General features: G+C 41.3%; 1 protein-coding gene across 1 annotated transcript in view; it reads left to right on the top strand.

Moving 5' to 3' along the window:
- ASTN2 (astrotactin 2) overlaps nucleotides 1-19,186 on the top strand; it is a 728,537-nt gene that overhangs the window by 190,556 nt on the left and 518,795 nt on the right. Inside the window, exon 3 of the mRNA XM_066580842.1 lies at nucleotides 16,795-17,149. Coding sequence (XP_066436939.1) covers nucleotides 16,795-17,149 — 355 coding nt within the window. The remainder of the gene's footprint in view (nucleotides 1-16,794; nucleotides 17,150-19,186) is intronic.

Raw genomic sequence — 19,186 nt, 5'->3', positions numbered from 1 at the left:
TTACTGACATGTAAAATTTCCATAGTAACCTGGGAACCTGCGTCTTGGTCTCTGAATAATCAGATGGTACACTTATTGTCAAAAAAAAAATCCATACCCTAGATGGAGTTGTCGGACTCGAATGAAGCTTCATATCTGTGATTGTAATATTGATATAGGTAATTACAATAACAGAGGAAAAAGATAACATATTGTAAAAAAATTGACCCCTTGAAGGGAAGCTCTAATACCCTGTTGTACCGCCTCTATGCCTCTAGTTTGGATACAATTGCAGTGACCGAGGCACAGGGTACACCACTAATGAGATGGTGGGGTAGGGATTAGGGATGTCACGGTGGCACTACCAACTCCTTCCCTGAGGGACGCGTGCAATCCTTTGTCAAGGCCCTGACAGGCCTCTCCAGGCAATGCTGGTACAGCAGTTACCTGAATAAACTTAGGGAGACGAACTTCAGGCTTTGTCACGGGTGACACCACCATTCCTTACTCTGCGGTGAATCTGACGTTAAAGAATAAAGTCCACACACACAGGTTAACTGGAAAACACTCAGTTGCCGGGAACGGTCAACAACTGAACTTTACTTGTAGAGGACACTCAAACACATAATTACAGTCCATAGAAAATACACACACTAGTGCAGGAAAACAATGAAGGAGGTCAGAGAGGAAACACAGGATGACACCGAGCCTACAGTCCAAGTTATCTGTATGACACTGCTCCTGGACACACACACTCCGTAGGAGGACGAGAACACCCTGGTGGGTCACCTTAAGCTTGGATACAAGATGTGATACGTGTGGGCATGGAGGCTCTAGTATCCTGTTGTACTGCCTCTCGATTGGATTCAAGATGTGATACGGTAGGGCATGGAGGCTCTGGTACCCTGTTGGGCCACCTCTAGCTTGGATACAAGATGTGATACGGGTGGGCATGGAGGCATACAGGTTCAATATGGTATCCTGCGGCATATCAGTCCACATTTTCTGTAACGGAGACTCTAGAGTGGGCAAACACATTAGTTGTTGAAGTTAGCATCCTAGATTGTCCCATACATGTTCTCTTTGCAATAAATCTGGTGACCGGGCAGCCATGGAAGTGTGACAATGTTGTGGAGACATTCCTGTGACAACTTTGCTATGTGTGGCTGAGCATTATCCTGCTGGAAAATGCCTCTTGGAAGCCGTCATGAGAGGAACACATGTGGCTGCAGGATGTCCTGAACATATCGCTGAGCTGTCATTGTCTCTCCTACCACTAGTAGGGATGACCGACTGTTTATGCGATGGCCCTCCAGACCACCATACCAGCAGGGGACAGTGTGCTTCTCCACAGCAAAGGCAAGATTGAGATGCATCTGAGACAAATATGGCCATTGTCAGTACCCAAGCTAAACCTGGATTCGTCGCCGAAGACAACCCGGTATCACGCTGTAGCAGTCTAGTTTTGTCATTCATGACATCACTGCAAACCGAAGAGACAGTGACTGGGTGTCAAAGGCCGTACCTGTAATCGGCACTGTGAGATCAAATCTTCTTCAGCCAAGTGCATTGAAATGATAAAGATAGTGCTACCTGCCTCTGGATGTTGGAAAACGAAACAGTTGGAGCTGCTCATGCTTGTCGGACAATCAGATGATCCTCTCTACTGGTGGTCTGTTGGGAGTGTCCTGAGCCCGTTGCCTTGTGTATATGCTTTGAGGCATCCATTGGTCACAAGAAATCCTGATTTTTAAAACACTTTCTAATCAAAATTTGGCGCTAGCATCATGTTATCCAAATTGGCACACAACCACAAAACCAAAAATGTAAATTGCCATTTCATATGGTCATAAGGGCAACTTTATATAAGAAGGACATAGCTGAACTAGAGCAGGGGCAGAGGAAGGAAACTTGGGTAACTAAGGAAAAGGGTGCATTTCACTATCAAGACAAGTTTTCAAATTTGCATTTACTCAGATTGGAAAAATTACAACTTAGGGGCAATCTAGTTGAAATGTACAAATATGGGGATGGACTGTACAATAGTTATATTTTCACACCTAGACCTGTAACCATGAAGAGGGAGCATCCTCTACATCTAAATGAAAGAAGGTGTCACCATCAGACAGGGATCCTTCATTGTAAGATTATTAACCCCGTAAGGACACAGACCCTTTTTTTTTTTCCTTCCCACCTTCAAAAAATCATAACTCTATTATTTATCCATCAGCGGCTTTTTTGCGGAATGAGTTGCATTTTTGAATGGTACTATTTAATATACTATGTAGTGTACTGGAAAACTTTTAAAAGATTCTAAGTGGAGGAAAATTGGAAAAAAAGCAATTCTGCCATCTTGGGGGGGAGGGTCTTATTTATACGGCTTATACACTGCAGCAAAAAAAACACGATAACTTTATTCTATGGTTTAGTACGATTGCGACTATCAAAATTTATAGGGGTTTTCCTGCTGTGCTACTTTAAAAAAATAAAATAACTTTAGGAAAAATAAAATTATTTTCTGCCGACATCTTCTGACAGCCATGACTTCTTTATTTTTCTGTCAACATAGAGCTTGTTTTTTTGCAGGACATCCTGCAGTTTTTATTAATACCGTTTAGAAGTTCATGTGACTTTTAAAATATTTTTGATACATTTTTTTCTTGAAGACTGGGTGACCTAAAAAAAATGCAACCCTCCAGCATAACTAGTGTGTTACAGAGTGTTAAGGCAGCAGAAATGTAGTCCTAAGCTCTCACTCATGACCTGAAGGTTGTAAATTCAATCTCTGTGTGGTTCAGGTTAGCCGGCTCAAGGTTGATCTTTTTATACATTTTTTTCTTGAAGACTGGGTGACCTCAAAAAAATGCAACTGTCCTGACTAACTAGTGTGGTGCAGAGTCTTAAGGCAGCAGAAATGTGGTCCTAAGCTCTCGCTCATGACCTGAAGGTTGCAAGTTCAATTCCTGTGTGGTTTAGGTTGCCTTTGAGCCTTTCATCCTTCTGAGGTTGGTAAAATGAATGCCCAGCACAATAAGTTGGCACTATACAAATAACAAGGGTTATTAACTTGCAGTAACTTTTTAGTTTGTCGATGGCAGACATATATGGCAACTGTATAATCACCTGTAGGATATGCATTGGCACTGAGTAGAACCAGGTTGAACAACCTAGGAATTATCTCAAATGTAATGTCTATGAAACCATAATCAAGGCTATCTATTTTCTGTAAAGATGTGAAATCTAGGCATTGAACACTCAGGATATAAAATACATTGATGGCTTTGTGTTAGTGAAGAAGAAAGAATAGATGCCATGGAAAACAAAGAAGTAGTCCTTCATTGAAAAGTACAATAATGCTAGTTGTTACGGTTGAATGGAAAAAAGGAAGAAAATGACAAGCAAAAAAAAAAAAGGCGATGCAATCACAGTAATAATTAACATGCCGTTGGGACGCCTGCAAAACCAAACAGAAGGCAGGAAATTATCCACGCAGTTGCTCAGAATCCAAATCGTCGATTTCACAACTCTTAATAATAATAAAGTCGAAACCAAAATACAATGTTCTAAAATTTTCATTCAAATATAATAAGATACAAAATGACCCAAAAGCCAAAAAATTTCTGTTATTGCTATGACAACGCTCTCTACAAGCAAGATGAATTCAGTTTGTAACATCTCCAGTTTCATCAACAGTAGGGTTCATATGAAAAGAAAATCAGCAAACATGTTGATTCACAGTAATTTACTCTTCCAGCGGTACTCCTTGTTTATCTTACAAGAAAGCCGCACTAGTAGAGTTGTGACAAGTTGTCTGGTGTCCCTCTCAAGCAGTGGTCCCCAACCTGTGGCTCAGGAACCACATGTGACTCGCGAAGCCCCTACTATGTGGCTCGCTATAGGAATTTTGAGTTATAATTACATAGTTGAAAAATTACACAGGTCCATCAAGGTCAACCTATAATCCTACTATGTTCATCCTGAGATAGGCAAAAAAAACTATGAGGTGGATGCCAATTATTCCAATTAGGGGGAAAATTCTTTTCTGACTTCAAATGGCCATCAGAATAAATCCCTGGATCAATGTTCCATCTCCAAAAATCTCGTACCCATAACGTGTAAGAAGGCAACCAAGCTATTCTTGAACTTGTCCAGTAAATCTACATCTTGTGGCAGAGAGTTAAAGGGGTTGTCTCGCGGCGAACATCAAAATTTTACTTTACCCCATTCCCCCTGTGACCCCCCTGGCATAAAATAGCAATTTAAAGTGGTTTTTAAACCTCTTGCTACTCACTGATCCGACGAAATATGAAGTTTTAAAAATCTTCTGCCTAAGATGGCCGCCGGTCCTTTCCCAGGAATGCACTGCGGTTTTCTCCCATGGTGCACCGCGGGTCTTCTCCCATGGTGCGCCATGGGCTCTGTGCGTTCCATTGCCGATTCCAGCCTCCTGATTGGCTGGAATCGGCACACGTGACGGGGCGGAGCTACGATGACGACGCGGTGACCAGCTCTCCGGCACGAGCAGCCCCATTCACCAGGCAGAAGACCGCACAGCGCAAGCGTGTCTAAAAAAGCAACAAGCCAGCGAAATTAGACGGAGCCATGGAGACGTGGACGCTAGCAACGGAGCAGGTAAGTGAATAACTTCTGTATGGCTCATGTTTAATGCACGATGTATATTACAAAGTGCATTAATATGGCCATACAGACGTGTATAACCCCACTTGCTGCCGCGAGACAACCCCTTTAACTCCTTAACGCTCCATGAAGTACAATTGCATAATGGAGGGTCGGGGCTTCTATGGAGCAGCTTCAGGGGTCATGCTGATCATGGCTGTTAACTCATAATTAACAGAATTCGGGGGTGCAAAACAGCTCCCCGATGAGCCGCCATGGCAATCGGAGGTCTTCTGAAGACCCTCAGGGCTGCCATTGCAGATTACCTATAAAGCTATGTCCGTGGCATGGCTTAATAGTCTGCCTGTTAGATCATGGTATAATGTAATACTATAATATTACATTATACTGCAGGAGCGATCAAACAATCGCAAGTTAAAGTCCCCTGTGGGGACTAAAAAGAAGAATTATGAAGATGATTAATAAAAAAAAGTTTATTAATTATTTAAAATTTTAAAAAGTAATAAAAGGGTTTTTTGTTTTTTTTTTAAACAAAAAAACCCTTTTAAACAAAAAACCCTTTTCCCATATTTGGTATTGCTGCATCTGTAAAAGTATGAGCTATCAAAGTAACGCACTATTTACCCTACATGGTAAACGTTGTCAGAAAAAAAAAATTACATATATATGCATATACATACCACCGTTGTTGACAGAGGCTACTATGGCCGAAACGCGTTCAGCGTATACCTGTGAGCTGCGTGCTTTTTAACTAATAAAGAATACTTTTTAAGTGGTAGAAGCTCCCCTCCGCAGCTTCCTGTTTTCATACATGGTCGTTTTTTGCAAAAACATCACTTCTCTGCATTTTGATGCAGTGGCATTTTCTTTGGCAAATAATGTTTCCTGTAGGTCAATAGTGAATATGAAAATCCCTACAAGCATTGCATTTTTTGTAGGAGCATTTTTTTCTCACTTTTGCTGATTTTTTTGAGGTTCATGGCATTTTTTTGCAAATTGCAGCATGCTATGGGTCTGTCATCTTTCTGGAGTTTCTCCATAGTCATCTTCATAGGGAAAAAATGGCAAAGAAAAGGTGTTTAAAAACACCAATAAAAAAACACATCCATCAGCCACAAAGTGATTGCAACTTCTCTGGTGTTTTTTTTTCCACTTAAAAATACGCAAAAAAACCAAACTATGGCCTCATTCACACAAACGTGAAATTTACGCTGAACTTACCCGCGCAAAAAAATCATGGCTAAGTGCGTGGAAAATAGCATGAATGGACAATTTCCCGTAATCAAGCCCTGAACCTAATTAGTAGTTAAACTACCCATTCACACGATCGGGAAATGTGTGTTTCTGGAAATGAACGCTGCGGCTCCGAGACAGGAGAGAGATGAAGGAAAGCCCTGGTGGAACCCCCTTCTCTGTGGGGCTTCCCTTAATCTCAGCCGGGCTGGAGGAATATCCCTGCTGTGGCGATGTAGGGGTTTGCCTGCAGGGAGAATAGGGAAAGCTCCTTATTAAGAATAAGGAAATCCCCAGCAGCTAGGGGTTTCCTTCTTCTCCCCTGCAGGCAAACCCCAACATCGCTCTGCTGGGGATTTCCTTATTCTCCCTTCCAGACGAACCCGACTGAGATGAAGGGAAGCCCTACATAGAAGGGGGTTCCCCAGGGGCTTTCCCTAATCTCTCTTCCTCCCTGTTTCAGTTGTGGGATTTCAGTCACTCATGTCTTATTATTTTCGGTGCAATTTTATTTAAAATTTTTAATGCATCTAAAATTCTTTCGGCAGAACGTTTCCATAGGAATCCATTGGTTGTGTTAGCCACAATTTTTTTGCACGGCTAATATGGCGTTCATTTCACGCTTGTGTAAATGATGCCTATGTCTTAAGGAAGCCTTAGTGTCCATTGGGCAGAAATACTGTGCAAAATCTGCAGCTCTTACAATGGAAGCTATTTCATTTAAAATATCTTGTCCACATGGGGTGGAAAAGATTTTTGGCGCGGATATCCACCTCTTCAAATGAGGGAGTAAAATCTGCATTCAAATCCGCACCAGTCAGTGCTGATTTTGCAGATTTTCAACTACTGATTTGCTGTGGATTTTCAGCTGTGGAGATTCGGCAGCATTTCTGCCCCATGGACATATAGCCTTAGCTCCGTATTTGATCCATGTTATGGGGACCATAATACGAAGCTAATGTAACCCTATCAAGCTATTCAATATGGCTATATTTTTGAGGCTGTTTTTTAAAAACGCAGCGTGACCTATTTTTTTGTCTTTTTTTACCCTCATAGTAGTATTATGTCTCTTGGGCAAATATGGATCAGTATTTGCCCAGTAGAAAATAAAATATACATAGGCAAAACCAAATACTGATGAAATAGGCTGTACTGTCATCTATAACATGTCCATACTATGGATCCATATTATGGACGTATTACAATGAGCTCACGTGAAACCAGCCTTAGGATATGTTTTTTTTTTTGGGGGGGGGGGGGGTTTAAAAGCTTTAGTTTTCGTGATAGTTTGTCATGCAGTTTTTTGAGTCAAAGCCAGAAGTAGATTCAAAATTAATGAGAAGTGCCGTATAAAGGAAAGACTTCTAGTTCTCCTTCCTGCTGAATCCTCTTCTGGCTTCATCTCAGACAATCAAAAACGACTACAAAATTGTGGCTTTTTAAAAAAAAAAGAAAAAAAAACTTTGTGTGAAACCACCCTTATTAATGAACTAAGGTCACATAAAAAAAATACTGTATATAAATGGAATCAGATACACAAGTTCGCCCATGGTTACCTGTGCTTCTCTAGAGCTATATATCTCCTCTGGTCGCCTCTGTTCTACACCTGCAGTACTGTTTTATAGCACTTCGGAAATTGAGCCAAATGTTTGAAATTTACGGTTCGAGGAATTCAAGGCAAGTTTCAACTGGCCCAGCATCACATATTTCATAATTTAATTTCTGTACAAATAGGACTAGTTCCGGCTGTGTAATGCACTTATACTCTTGGACAGCTGTTCTCCCATATCTTGTTAGGTTTATGAGCACCTGGGCTCTGGCCAATTTAACTGGGAGCTGCCCAAGAGCCAACTGCAATGATGCCCTTATCAGCATGTGGTTGTGGGATTTTATTATATTACATTTTACTCTGAAGGTGTATCCCTGAATTATTAATCTGCATGTTCGGAACTTACAAATACACATTCAGAATTAAATTCATCTCTGGGGCTAGAAAAACAAAATCCTCTGTAACTATTCGAGAACTTCCAGCTGTTTCTTGCAGCAGAGTAATACCAGCTCCGGGTAGAAATGTAGAGTCTCCGACCGTCAAATTATAAGATGAACTGATCATGTATTTTTTAGGCAATTTGGCTATAAATCAAATAGTTTCCTAAGTTACTTGTCTAATCAAGCCAAGTAAGGAAATCACTATTCGGCTTAACCAAAAGGGGGCAAAGTCACGTTGGTCCTTATGACTCAAGCATGGTTGGGAAGTTTTAGGGTGCTCACATATTTTTAATACAGTTGGCGTAGCTTCCTCCAGTGAGTTTCAGATTTAGACCGGCATATAATAGGTTGGTTTTAAAGGAGTTTCCAGGGGGTCAGAATTCTTATCTGGACCTGTGGTGTCGGGACCTCCTCTTCCGACTTAGTCCCGACACCGAGTCTTGTGTTATGGACTTGGTCTGTGCCCATCACATCATTGGAGCGGGCTGTTCTGTTCATCTTAATAACTAAGCCAGGCCATTTTTCTGTCTTGGTTCCAGCCATGGCTTGGAAGGAAGTTCTGTTTATTCAGGAACAGTGACTCGTTTCAGGGTCGAATGGGCACCTTCATTAGATTACCACAGTTCCACGCTTAATTGTTCCTAAATAAACTGAACTTTCCTCTTTAAGGCCCTTCTACACAGAATGATTATATTTCAAAAAAAGTTCAAAGGAGCGAAAATTCAATGATAGCCAATCATCAAAAGATGAACAATAAATTGTTCGCCTTTCGTTCATCGTTCCTTTTAAGCAGGCATAAAAATCATGGTTGGCCCGTTCACTAATTGTTCGGTTTAAATACCGATCGTTCGGTTGTTCTCGTAAACGTTTTCGGGGTTTTTTTCTATAGAGATAGCTATGGGAAAATGCCGAAAAAAATGCCAACCCTAGACGTGCTGTGTTTAAAAAAAAAAAGCATTGACCCCAAAAAACACAAAAAAGTAAAGAAAAACAGCACAACAAATGGTGTAGATTACATTTCATATTTCCTATTGACCTACAAGTATTCCATTGTAGCTACTTATGTGAGACAGAGGGGATGGGGGGGATACTTCTCACTGCAGAGAACTTGCAGACTATTACCAGCTAAGGGGGGTGAGTAAGATAGAAATCTTATAGAAAACTCAGTTACAGTATACAATCCATAGTAGTAAAGGTGCTTTAACCCCTTAGTGACCAACCTTTTTTGTTTGTTTTTCCATTTTTGTTTTTTTCCTCCCCCATTTTAAAAAATTGTAACTCCTTTATTTATCCATTGACATCGCTATATGAGGGCTTGTTTTTTGCTGGATGAGTTGTATTTTTCAATGGTGCTGTTTAATGTACCATATAATGTACTGAAAAACTTTAAAAAAAATTCTAAGTGGAGACAAATGGGAAAAAAAAAGAAATTCCGCCATCTTTCAGTGCGTCTTGTTTCTACGGTGCACAAACTGCCACAAAAATGACATGATAACTTTATTCTATGGGTCGGTACAATTACAATGATATCAAACTTATTGATTTTTTGCTGTACTACTTTTTTTTTCTTTCAAAGTGATTTAAGTTTTTTAAATGATTTCCTGTGCACAATAGCTTTTTTATTTCTCCGTCTGTAGTTTGCGTTGGTACAATTTTGGAATACATACGACTTTTTGATCGCTTTTTATTGGATTTTTTTTCTTGGAGACAAGGTGATCAAAAAAGCGAATTTCTGGTGTTCTTTATTTTTTTTTTCAGACGACGTTCATTGTGCAGGTAAATAATGCATTACTTTGATAGATCAGACCTTTACGAACACTGTGATACCAAATATATATATTTTTTTTATTATAAATATGGCAAAAGTTTTTTTTAAAACTTTCATTTTTTTTTTAGAATTAGTAAAACTTTATTGTTCTTATTTTTATTTTTTCTTATTACCCAGAGGGGACAACAACTTGCGATACTTTGATCGCTCCTGGGGTATGATGTAATGCCAAAGTATTAGATCATGCTGCGATCGGGCAGGCAGTCTATCAAGCCACCCCATGGGCATGGCTGAATAGGCAGTCTGCCATGACAGCCCTGGAACCTTTCAGAAGGATTCCGGCTGCCATGACACCTGCACGGATCTCATCACGGTGGGCTGTACGTGACCCCTGAACATCATTCGGGGGATTTACATGCCAGTGTTAGAATTGACAGTGGCATTTAAAGGGTTAACAGCTGTGATCAGCCGTGCAGCTTATGGGAGCTGTTGCCACCGGGTGTCAGCTGTAAGAAACAGCCGGCAGTTGCGATGTATGGAGGGAGATCGTTGCGCAATCTCTCTTCATACATGTCCTGCAGCTGCAGGCCATCAAAAGGCGTATAAGCAGTCATTAAGGGGTTAACACAAAACGAATATCATTCAAAAAATCGTTTAAACGTGCGACAGTGAGTCTAAACATGCGCCAACGAACTGTAAATCATTCGCTGTTTGTTCATTTTTGATTTTATTCGCCTATTGTTTCTATTTTTCTTCGCCTATTGTTCAGTTTAAGTAGCGCTCCTTTAGTCCTCCTCAGTCACTTACACAGCGAATGGACAAGACGGAATGGCCCTTTTACATATTTGCGCTTGCAATACGCAGAGAATAGCACCCATTGATATCAATGGGTTCGTACACATTTGCCGTTTTTGTGCGCACATTTATCTCTGTAGGACATGGGAGGTGCGCAACCACACGCTCCATGCACGTGCAAATACACAACACGCTGCGCAATTTAGTAAAAAAAAATAACACATCTGGCCCTTATTAGGCTAAATAGCCATTTAAATCAGGGATTGTCTGTAGTGCGAAAATCAACATGCCCTGCTTGCCCCAAAGGTATTTTATATGCGTGCTAATCAACCTTGTACATAGCGCAAATCTGTTGCGCCGAAGTGTGCACATTTGCGCATACGTCCATGTGAAGGAGCTGAAGGCTGAAGAGGAAAATACAGAAGTCTCTGACAATCCCTCACTTTAAAAAGACAGTTCAATGGATTTGAAAGGATGTGTATCTGTCAAGGAGCCCTAGGAGAAAAGGAGTAAAGTTTCCACTAGATCACCGAAACTGAACATCTGAAATGCACAGTAATGCTTTATTGTAATCTAAGATACTTAGAAGTAATGGAAGGCGCTGAGACAATGAGGCACTCTGAAAGATGTCTACAAGCACCTGGTAATGGTGAATGGTGAAGAATCTGTTTTTAAAGGTACTGTATAGCATCAGCTGAAGTTACTGATTACAGGTGCCCTGAATGCAGTAAGTGGCAACACATTTTAAGACCTCATATAATCCCTGGTATACACTGTCCTACCAAATTTACTGAGCACCTGAGCAAGAATCAAAATCGGTATTTATTTACATATGTTATTATTTAGGGGCGCCTCCTTTGGCCCTAATGACATCGGATACTCTCTGGCATACTGTCTAATGTCTAATATACTTCAGCTGCTATTTCCCTCCATTCATCCTGCAAACATCTGGTGAGTTCTCCCCCCAAAAATGCATCAGGCATACCATGGTGCAAGGAGCTTCACCATTGAACTGTTCATCACTTCAAATCAGATGAAACTACGAGGGTGTGGAGGAGCCTGGGAAACATTTTTTTTGCCGGAGTGTGTTGTGCCAACAGGTAAGTATGGTGGAGGTTTCATGATGGTCTGGAAATGTTTTACACGGCATGGTCTTGGTCCGTTGGTTGAAGTGGCAAGAAGCGTGAACACAGAGGTGTACCTTCACATTCTAGACAATTATGTGCTGCTGATAATATGGTAATGCTCTGGGAAAGGTCAGCAATGCTTCAAATAAGACAATGCACCTTGTCACAAGTGCAACACTGTTTTATGGCCTGCACAGAGTCCCTATTGAACATCTTTGGGATGAACTGTAATATTGGGTCAGGAAATATTAGCAGTGTCCATCTTGCCAGACATTTGCAGGATGCATAGAGGGAAATACCAGTTGAAGTGTATCAGACGTTAGAAAAAGTATGCCACGGTGAGTATCTGATGTCTTTAGGGCCAAAGGAGGCCCCACTAAATACTAACATATATAAATAAATACTTTTGATTCTTGCTCACCTTTTTAATTACTTTTTAAGATCGTGTATATCTGTGTGGGAAAACCATTGTAAAGCAAAATAACAGCTACAAGCACAAAAAAATCAGCAACTACATATTAAAGAAAGGTATTTCACAGGAAAAAATGCAAAGTCCTACATCTGGGCAAGAAAAATGAAAAAAGCACATACAGAATGGGAAGAATTGAGATAAGCAGCAGCACATGTGAAAAAAACCTTGGCTATACTAATAGGTCACAGACTGAATATGAGCAAACAACGTGATGCAGCAGCAAAAAAGGCAAACACAATTTTGGAATGTGTTAAGAGAAGCATAGAGTCTAGATCATGAAAAGCAATTATCCCCCTCTGCTCTTCCTTGGTAAGACCTCATCTGGAATACTGTGTCCAGTTCTGGTGACCCCACTTTAAAAAGGACATAGACAAACTGGAGCAAGTTCAAAGAAGAGTTACCAAGATGGTGAGCGGTCTGCAAATCATGTCCTATGAGGAATGGTTAAAGGATCTGGGAATGTTTAACTTGCAAAAAAGAAGGCTGAGAGGAGACTTAATAGCTGTCTACAAATATCTGAAGGGCTGTCACAGTGCAGAGGGATCAGACCTATTCTCATTTGTACAAGGAAAGACTAGAAGCAATGGGATGAAACTAAAAGGGAGGAGACACGAATTAGATATTAGACAGTGGGGGTGATCAATGAGTGGAACAGGTTACCACGGGAGGCAGTGAGTTCTCCTTCAATGGAAGTGTTCAAACAAAAGGCTGGACAAATATCTGTCTGGGATGACTTAGTGAATCCTGCACTGAGCAGGGGGTTGGACCTGGTGACCCTGGAGGTCCCTTCCAACTCTACCATTCTAGGATTCTATGATTCTATGAAAGATGCCTAGGAGGTCTAAAACTTTCAGTTTAGTTGTCATACACCAAATAAACAAATAGTTTGTTTAAGAACAAAGCAAATAATGTGTCTTACAGGCATAAACTAAATTAGGGCTAATGCCCACAAACGGATTATCACTGAGGAATTCATGGCCAGACACCCACCGCGAATTCCGCAGCAATAACCGTCCATAGACATGCTGTGGTAATCGATTCTCCCCTGCCCATGAGTGGAAATTAACTGCGATTTTCCACTCGCGGGGGAGAATCGAAGCATGTTCTAATTTGTGCGGAAAAACGCGCGGATGGCTTCCATTGCAGTCCGTGGAAGCCGTCCGTCCTGCGATACTTCAGCTGTAAGCTCTGCAGAAGTATCGCGGGAAATCGTGTCACCCCCCGCCCCCGGCGCATCATGCACTGCACTTCGCATGCTCGCTGGCAGAGACCCTCCTTGAGAGGTCTCTGAGGGGTGCCGGGTATGATTCTGCTGCAATATTTCGCCATCGGAATCCGACCGAGGTGTGGGCATGAGGCCTTAAAGAAAGAAAAGCCACTGGAAAAAGAGCACATCTGGAACTCATCATGTCAATGGATGGATCACTGGTTGCATGTTTTTTGCGAATCCAGTTACGCAGCACTTGCGTGTGCAAAGGGTACAGTGAAATACACTAATATGTGCGCAAAAAAAGTCTCATTCATAGTGCAAAAGCTTGCACTAAGACGTGCACAAAAACTCACACGCCCGTGTGAAGCCCTCGGACGTGTATATACATTAGATTATCCATTGCTGGTTTATTTAGGGTTTTGTTTGAAAGCACAGTAAACTTTCTGCTCATCGTTGAGCATGAACCGATAAAATAATATCCCAATATTCTGATATATCACCACACTAAGAACAACAGTACCATTACACCAGTGTCCTTTCAGCCCATAGTGTAGAGATTTCCTGATCTCTCAGTTATGCTTTTGGGGGTGTGGGTTGGTTATAGAACTCAGTGTAGGAAAAAAAAGATAAAATAGGTCAGCACTACCAAATGAAAATATATCTCAATAGAAATATATACCGTATATACCGGCGTATAAGACGACTTTTGAACCCCGAAAAATCTGCTCTGAAGTCGGGGGTCGTCTTATACGCCGGTAATACAAAAAAAAAAAGTGTCAAAAAAAAAAATCATTACTCACCTCCCCCGGCGTTCTGTCGCGCTCCGGCAGGCTGTCGCTCCCTCCTGGTCCCCGGCAGAGCATTGCTTTCTGAATGCGGGGCTTGAAATCCCCGCCTCCAGAAAGCTAATACACACGCCGTCAGCCAGTTACAGCCATTCAATGACATCATTGAATGGCTGTGATTGGCTGAAGGTGCACGTGTGTTAGCAATCACACCCATTCAATGATGTCATTGAATAGTGTGATTGGCTGAAGCCACGTGTGTTTTAGCCAATCACAGCCATTCAATGATGCCATTAAATGGCTGTAACTGGCTGACGGCGTGTGTATTAGCTTTCTGGATTTCAAGCCCCGCATTCAGAAAGCAATGCTCTGCCGGGGACCAGGAGAGAGGGACAGCCTGCAGCTGCGCTGCAGAACGCTGGGGGAGGTGAGTAATGATTTTTTTTTTCTCCACTGTATTACCGGCATATAAGGTGAAAGTTCGGGGGTCGTCTTATACGCCCCGTCGCCTTATACGCCGGTATATACAGTAGGTGCACGTTGGTAGTGCTGACCTATTTTATCTTTTTTTTGTACAAATATTGTGAAGTTTTGGCTGTCTTCACTTGGTCGTTCACACCTGCTGCCCATTTACCTTCTGTCCCCACTACTGGAGCATATAAATGGTATCCTACCTTCCCTGGTTTTATTTGTAAGCTTAGTCCCAAAAGAGGAGAATTCTGAGAGGTAGGAACCCAACTTTCCCAGGTTGAGATTTACCACCTGGTATTAGCATTAGGACCCATCTGAGCTTGGTCACCTGGACGTTGGTAGATGGGCCAATGTAATTCCATAGAACTCAGTGTAAAGTTTGACAGTAGAGAGGAGATGACTGAAATTATTAAATTCTCTGATTACATACATAGTCACAGTATATTAGTGTCACGCCCCCCGGTGCCAGTAAACGGTAACTGTGTTACTGAAATTAACACCAAACGAAAGAGGAAAAGTCTCACGACATAATGCGAAAAATAGACGTAAGCCAGACAAACAAAATGACGTATAGGACTTATCCATATGGGCCTAATACAGATATACACGTATGACAGATAAGGAGAGGCAACAGAACAAAGGCACAACACACAGAGATCTGTTCCCAAACTATTTCCTTTACTCTCTTTTCTTTGCATAACCGTTCATCCGTCACTATCCTTCTTCCTGTAATCGTCACTAACCTTCAATATATATAACATTTCCTTTATATCTTTCTTCTCTTAATGCCTTCCATTGTTCTATATCCTTCTTTCTGTAATCTTTATTTACTAACCTTCAATATATATAACTCTTCCTTTATCAATTTCTTCTCCAAATACCTTCCATCGTTCTATATCCTTCTTCCTGTAATCTTCATTCACTAAGGTTCAATATATATAACCTTCCTTTATAACTTTCTTCTCTTAATACCTTCCAATCAACCTGTGAAGCTATGCCACTGAAAACCCATGTAATACAACAGATCCTAGTAGCAAACCCTATGTCCACCCACTCCAGCCTATTATCTCCCAATGTCGATCCAGAGGAAGGCCAAACACCCCAATGAGGTAGAAGCCAAATTTTCCTCATTCTAGGGAAAAAATTCCTTCCTGACTCCAATCTGGCAATCAGAATAATCCCTGGATCACCGACCCTTCTGAAGTAATCATTGACTATAACATGTAATATTCTAACACTCAACAAAGGCATCCAGGCTCCTCTGCCATCACCAGAGAAGAGAAGACTGCAATTATGAAATTCTCTGATTTAAAAACACTACAGTAGCTATTTTTGTGTAATTTTTTTTAATTTTTGGCTCTGAAAGTTTTTTCCCTTTATATAAGTTGCCTCGTCTTTCTCCCTCATACTTTACGTATGTATACTTTCCTATGACTCTCAAATAATGAATGGGAGGAATTTTGAATATAGAACAGGGAAATACTGAGTAAATGGAATTCTGACCATTGTCATCTTATGTCCATCATTCGAATTTAAGGTAGGCCGTCTGTAAACATAGTGAGGCCCATTTATAATTAGTGTTGTGCCAGAATTCTGAAGTAGCTTTACCTTTGGTTGCTCCTTCAGCAGTTCTTCATTCTGGTCAAGCATGCTCAGTTCATCCAGCCTTCACTTCTATGTAGCTGCTCCTATCTTTAGCACATAGGATGAACGTGTGATGAACAGACACTGTGGACACATTTATTGCTGGTCCAGAATTCTGACGTAAGTGTGGCTTTTTTGGCCCAAATCAGTTTAGTAATATTTACTATTGATTTGTGCCAAAAAAACATGTTACACTTCTCCCTCTACTTTTCAAAAGTGTCTAGAAAAGGAGGCGGAGTTTAAGGGGAGTGAAGTTTTTAGAGACATTTGTGACATGGACCTTTTTAAAAAAGTTGCACAAAATGTTGCGATCTCACTCCAGTAGCTGGGGGGGCGTACACCTTGATTCCAGATCTCTAGGTATATCTAAAGATGCAACACATTTATAAACATCATGCAACATTTGAGAAATATGTTACGTCTTTAAACTGGAGAAGGAAAGAAAATCTGCCAGTAAACCGGTATAAAAAAATCCCCTGATGATAAATTCCCCCCACTATATCTGCTGACTGCCTGCGGGAAAGCTGTTGGCACTTTTATCTGTCTATGGACCACTCATAAATATGTTTCTGATTATGAATATACATGTAAATGTAAAATGTATTACACCCTTATACAGTATATTACTTATTTTTCAGTTTGACATATGTGTTTATAGCCCATATTTTCTGTTTTCTGCGCAGGGAGGACTGATCGCACTGCTTTTACTTCTGCTCATTTTCTCAGTTGCATTGTTTGCTCAACGGCGCTGGCACAAGCGGAGAAGAATTCCACAAAAGAGTGCCAGCACTGAAGCCACTCATGAAATTCACTACATCCCATCTGTTCTGCTAGGACCCCCCTCTCGGGACTTTAGATCATCTAAGTTACAGCCTCACAGCTCGGTTTTGAGAATGTCCATACGAGAGACCCCAATTTTGGATGATTATGATTGCGAAGAGGAAGAATCTCAAAGATGTACAGAGCGGGGGAATCAGCTGGATCACACAAAGGAAATGACACAAGATCGAAAAGAGAAGAGAAAAATGCAAAAAAGAGGTATGTGGGGAACACAATAATTGCAAAAACCATCTCTATTTCGGAAAATATATATTTTTTAAAGGGCAAATCCTGTCTACAAAACGCTTAGCTTGAAGAGGTTTTCCAGGCAAAAACTACTGCTGACCCTTCCTCAGGATAGGTCATCAATAGATAATCGTTGGGGACCTGTCACGGGGCCATACGTCGCCATCGGGGACAGGAGCAGTAGAGCAATAGGGGGCTTCACACCCATTGAAATCAACAGGAGCTGAAGCCAGCTTTGGCACCTCTGCTGTCGTCCCTGATGATGACGTGATGATGACGTCTGGCCCCACTGCAATGAGAGTGGGCTAAAGCAATCAGCTGAGGATAGGTGAATAGTTTTTGCTTGGAAAACCCCTTTAAGAATGGTTTGATGCTGGTTTCAAAATTTTGAAATCAATTTAACCGTATGGTAGTCAGCTTTTGATAGGCTATGAATAGAAACACAAGGGAGATTAAAACCATGTACTATGTGTTGATGTTGACGAGCAAAACTGTACTTTGGATGAAGAAGGAGCCTACTGGTTTATCAAAATGTTTGGAAGTCACATCGTGTTCCGCAACCTACGGTATTAGTCAAGACATACGATACTTTAGGTAAAGATCAAGAGATAGTGCTGCCCATGTAGCTGTAGCTACTCTAGCTGTAGCTCCTCACCAGATGGGATGGAAGTCAAGGCACCCCATTCTTGAGTTGGTGTGGGACTTGTACCTATCAGATTTATGCCATAAATATATATAATGGGAACAACCCTAAAAATGACCTGTTTCCTGATATGATTGCTTTAGTAAATACATCTAATTTCCATACAATCGCAATGATGAACACTTTTTCTTAGAACTCGAATACAATTTCTCTGTTATTCCTCCTGAAAATTGACAACTAGGCATTACCAATCCTCTATGCCCAATTGGCATAAAAAATGGTAAGCTCTATCTGATTGCCAATCGCTTGTGCCACAGATCGGCATTGCCTGCAGCTTTGGAAGTTGATGAGCTTCCAAGTCATGCTGGGCATTGAACTATATGTTGAAAATATTGTGTGACCTGCAGTCATTGTAACTTGAGGGACCACTGAAATTAATAATTAGATTTAGCTGATTGAACACAGCCAGGCTTGATGGCATCAATCTTGCAAACGGCATCTCTTCACTACTAAATGCAGGCAGAGCTCCGCTGATTGCAGCCGTCAGCTGTACTGTTTGAATTGCCGAGGACAGGTGGCGGCCGCAATCAGCGTACCTTCGTCTACATTTTACAAGGGAGAAATGCTGCCGTGTAATAACAGCCTTACAAAGCCAAATAGGGAAGGACATTATCCCTAAATGGATAGAGATGTGCAATAAAGATGAATCTTGTAAGGAGTGGGGAGTCTGCAAGAATTACTTATTGGGCAATCAAAGTTTATCGCAGAAATTAGAAAACATTCTAGAATAGCATCCAGACCCTCAGGCTCTCAAGCCTCAGCTAAGGGCAGTGATTATGATGGCCCAGTAAGAAAGAGAATGGGCTGGTGGCATTACCAGTAGACTAGCAAGACAGAAACCACTGCTATTCAATAGTACTGCTTATTCAATCTTTTCAAAAGATATTAAACATCTGCTTAATCTCTGGAGAAAATTTCGGACTACTAAAGTTGACATTGCGGACAGGCCGTGGTTTACGTAGAAAGAGCCAGAGATTTTAAAAAAAAATCTCTATTGCGCATGTGCCCCGGCGTGCTGGCCAGAACTTCTGCACACATCCGCAGTACAGAAGAAAGAAGGCACGGACAGGTAAGCAGGGTCGCCGGCCGCAGGTCGCGTCGGATTCAACTGTGGACTCCCACCTGCGGAATCCAACCCGCCCGTGGACATATTACCTAAATGTTAGGAAAAATGAACTTTTGACTTTAGGGTCATTGTAAGGCATGTAGGTTGAAGAGGAAGGCAGTGGGAGATGTTTACACAATATAAGGCTTCACACACCTTCTCATCCAACTTATCTGACACCTCTGGCATTGGCTTATTTCCC

Source organism: Eleutherodactylus coqui, chromosome 10, assembly GCF_035609145.1.
Source record: "Eleutherodactylus coqui strain aEleCoq1 chromosome 10, aEleCoq1.hap1, whole genome shotgun sequence".
In the NCBI taxonomy this organism is placed as follows: domain Eukaryota; kingdom Metazoa; phylum Chordata; class Amphibia; order Anura; family Eleutherodactylidae; genus Eleutherodactylus; species Eleutherodactylus coqui.
Note: the sequence above shows the minus strand (reverse complement) of the source record. Positions and strands in the feature narration are given on the sequence as shown.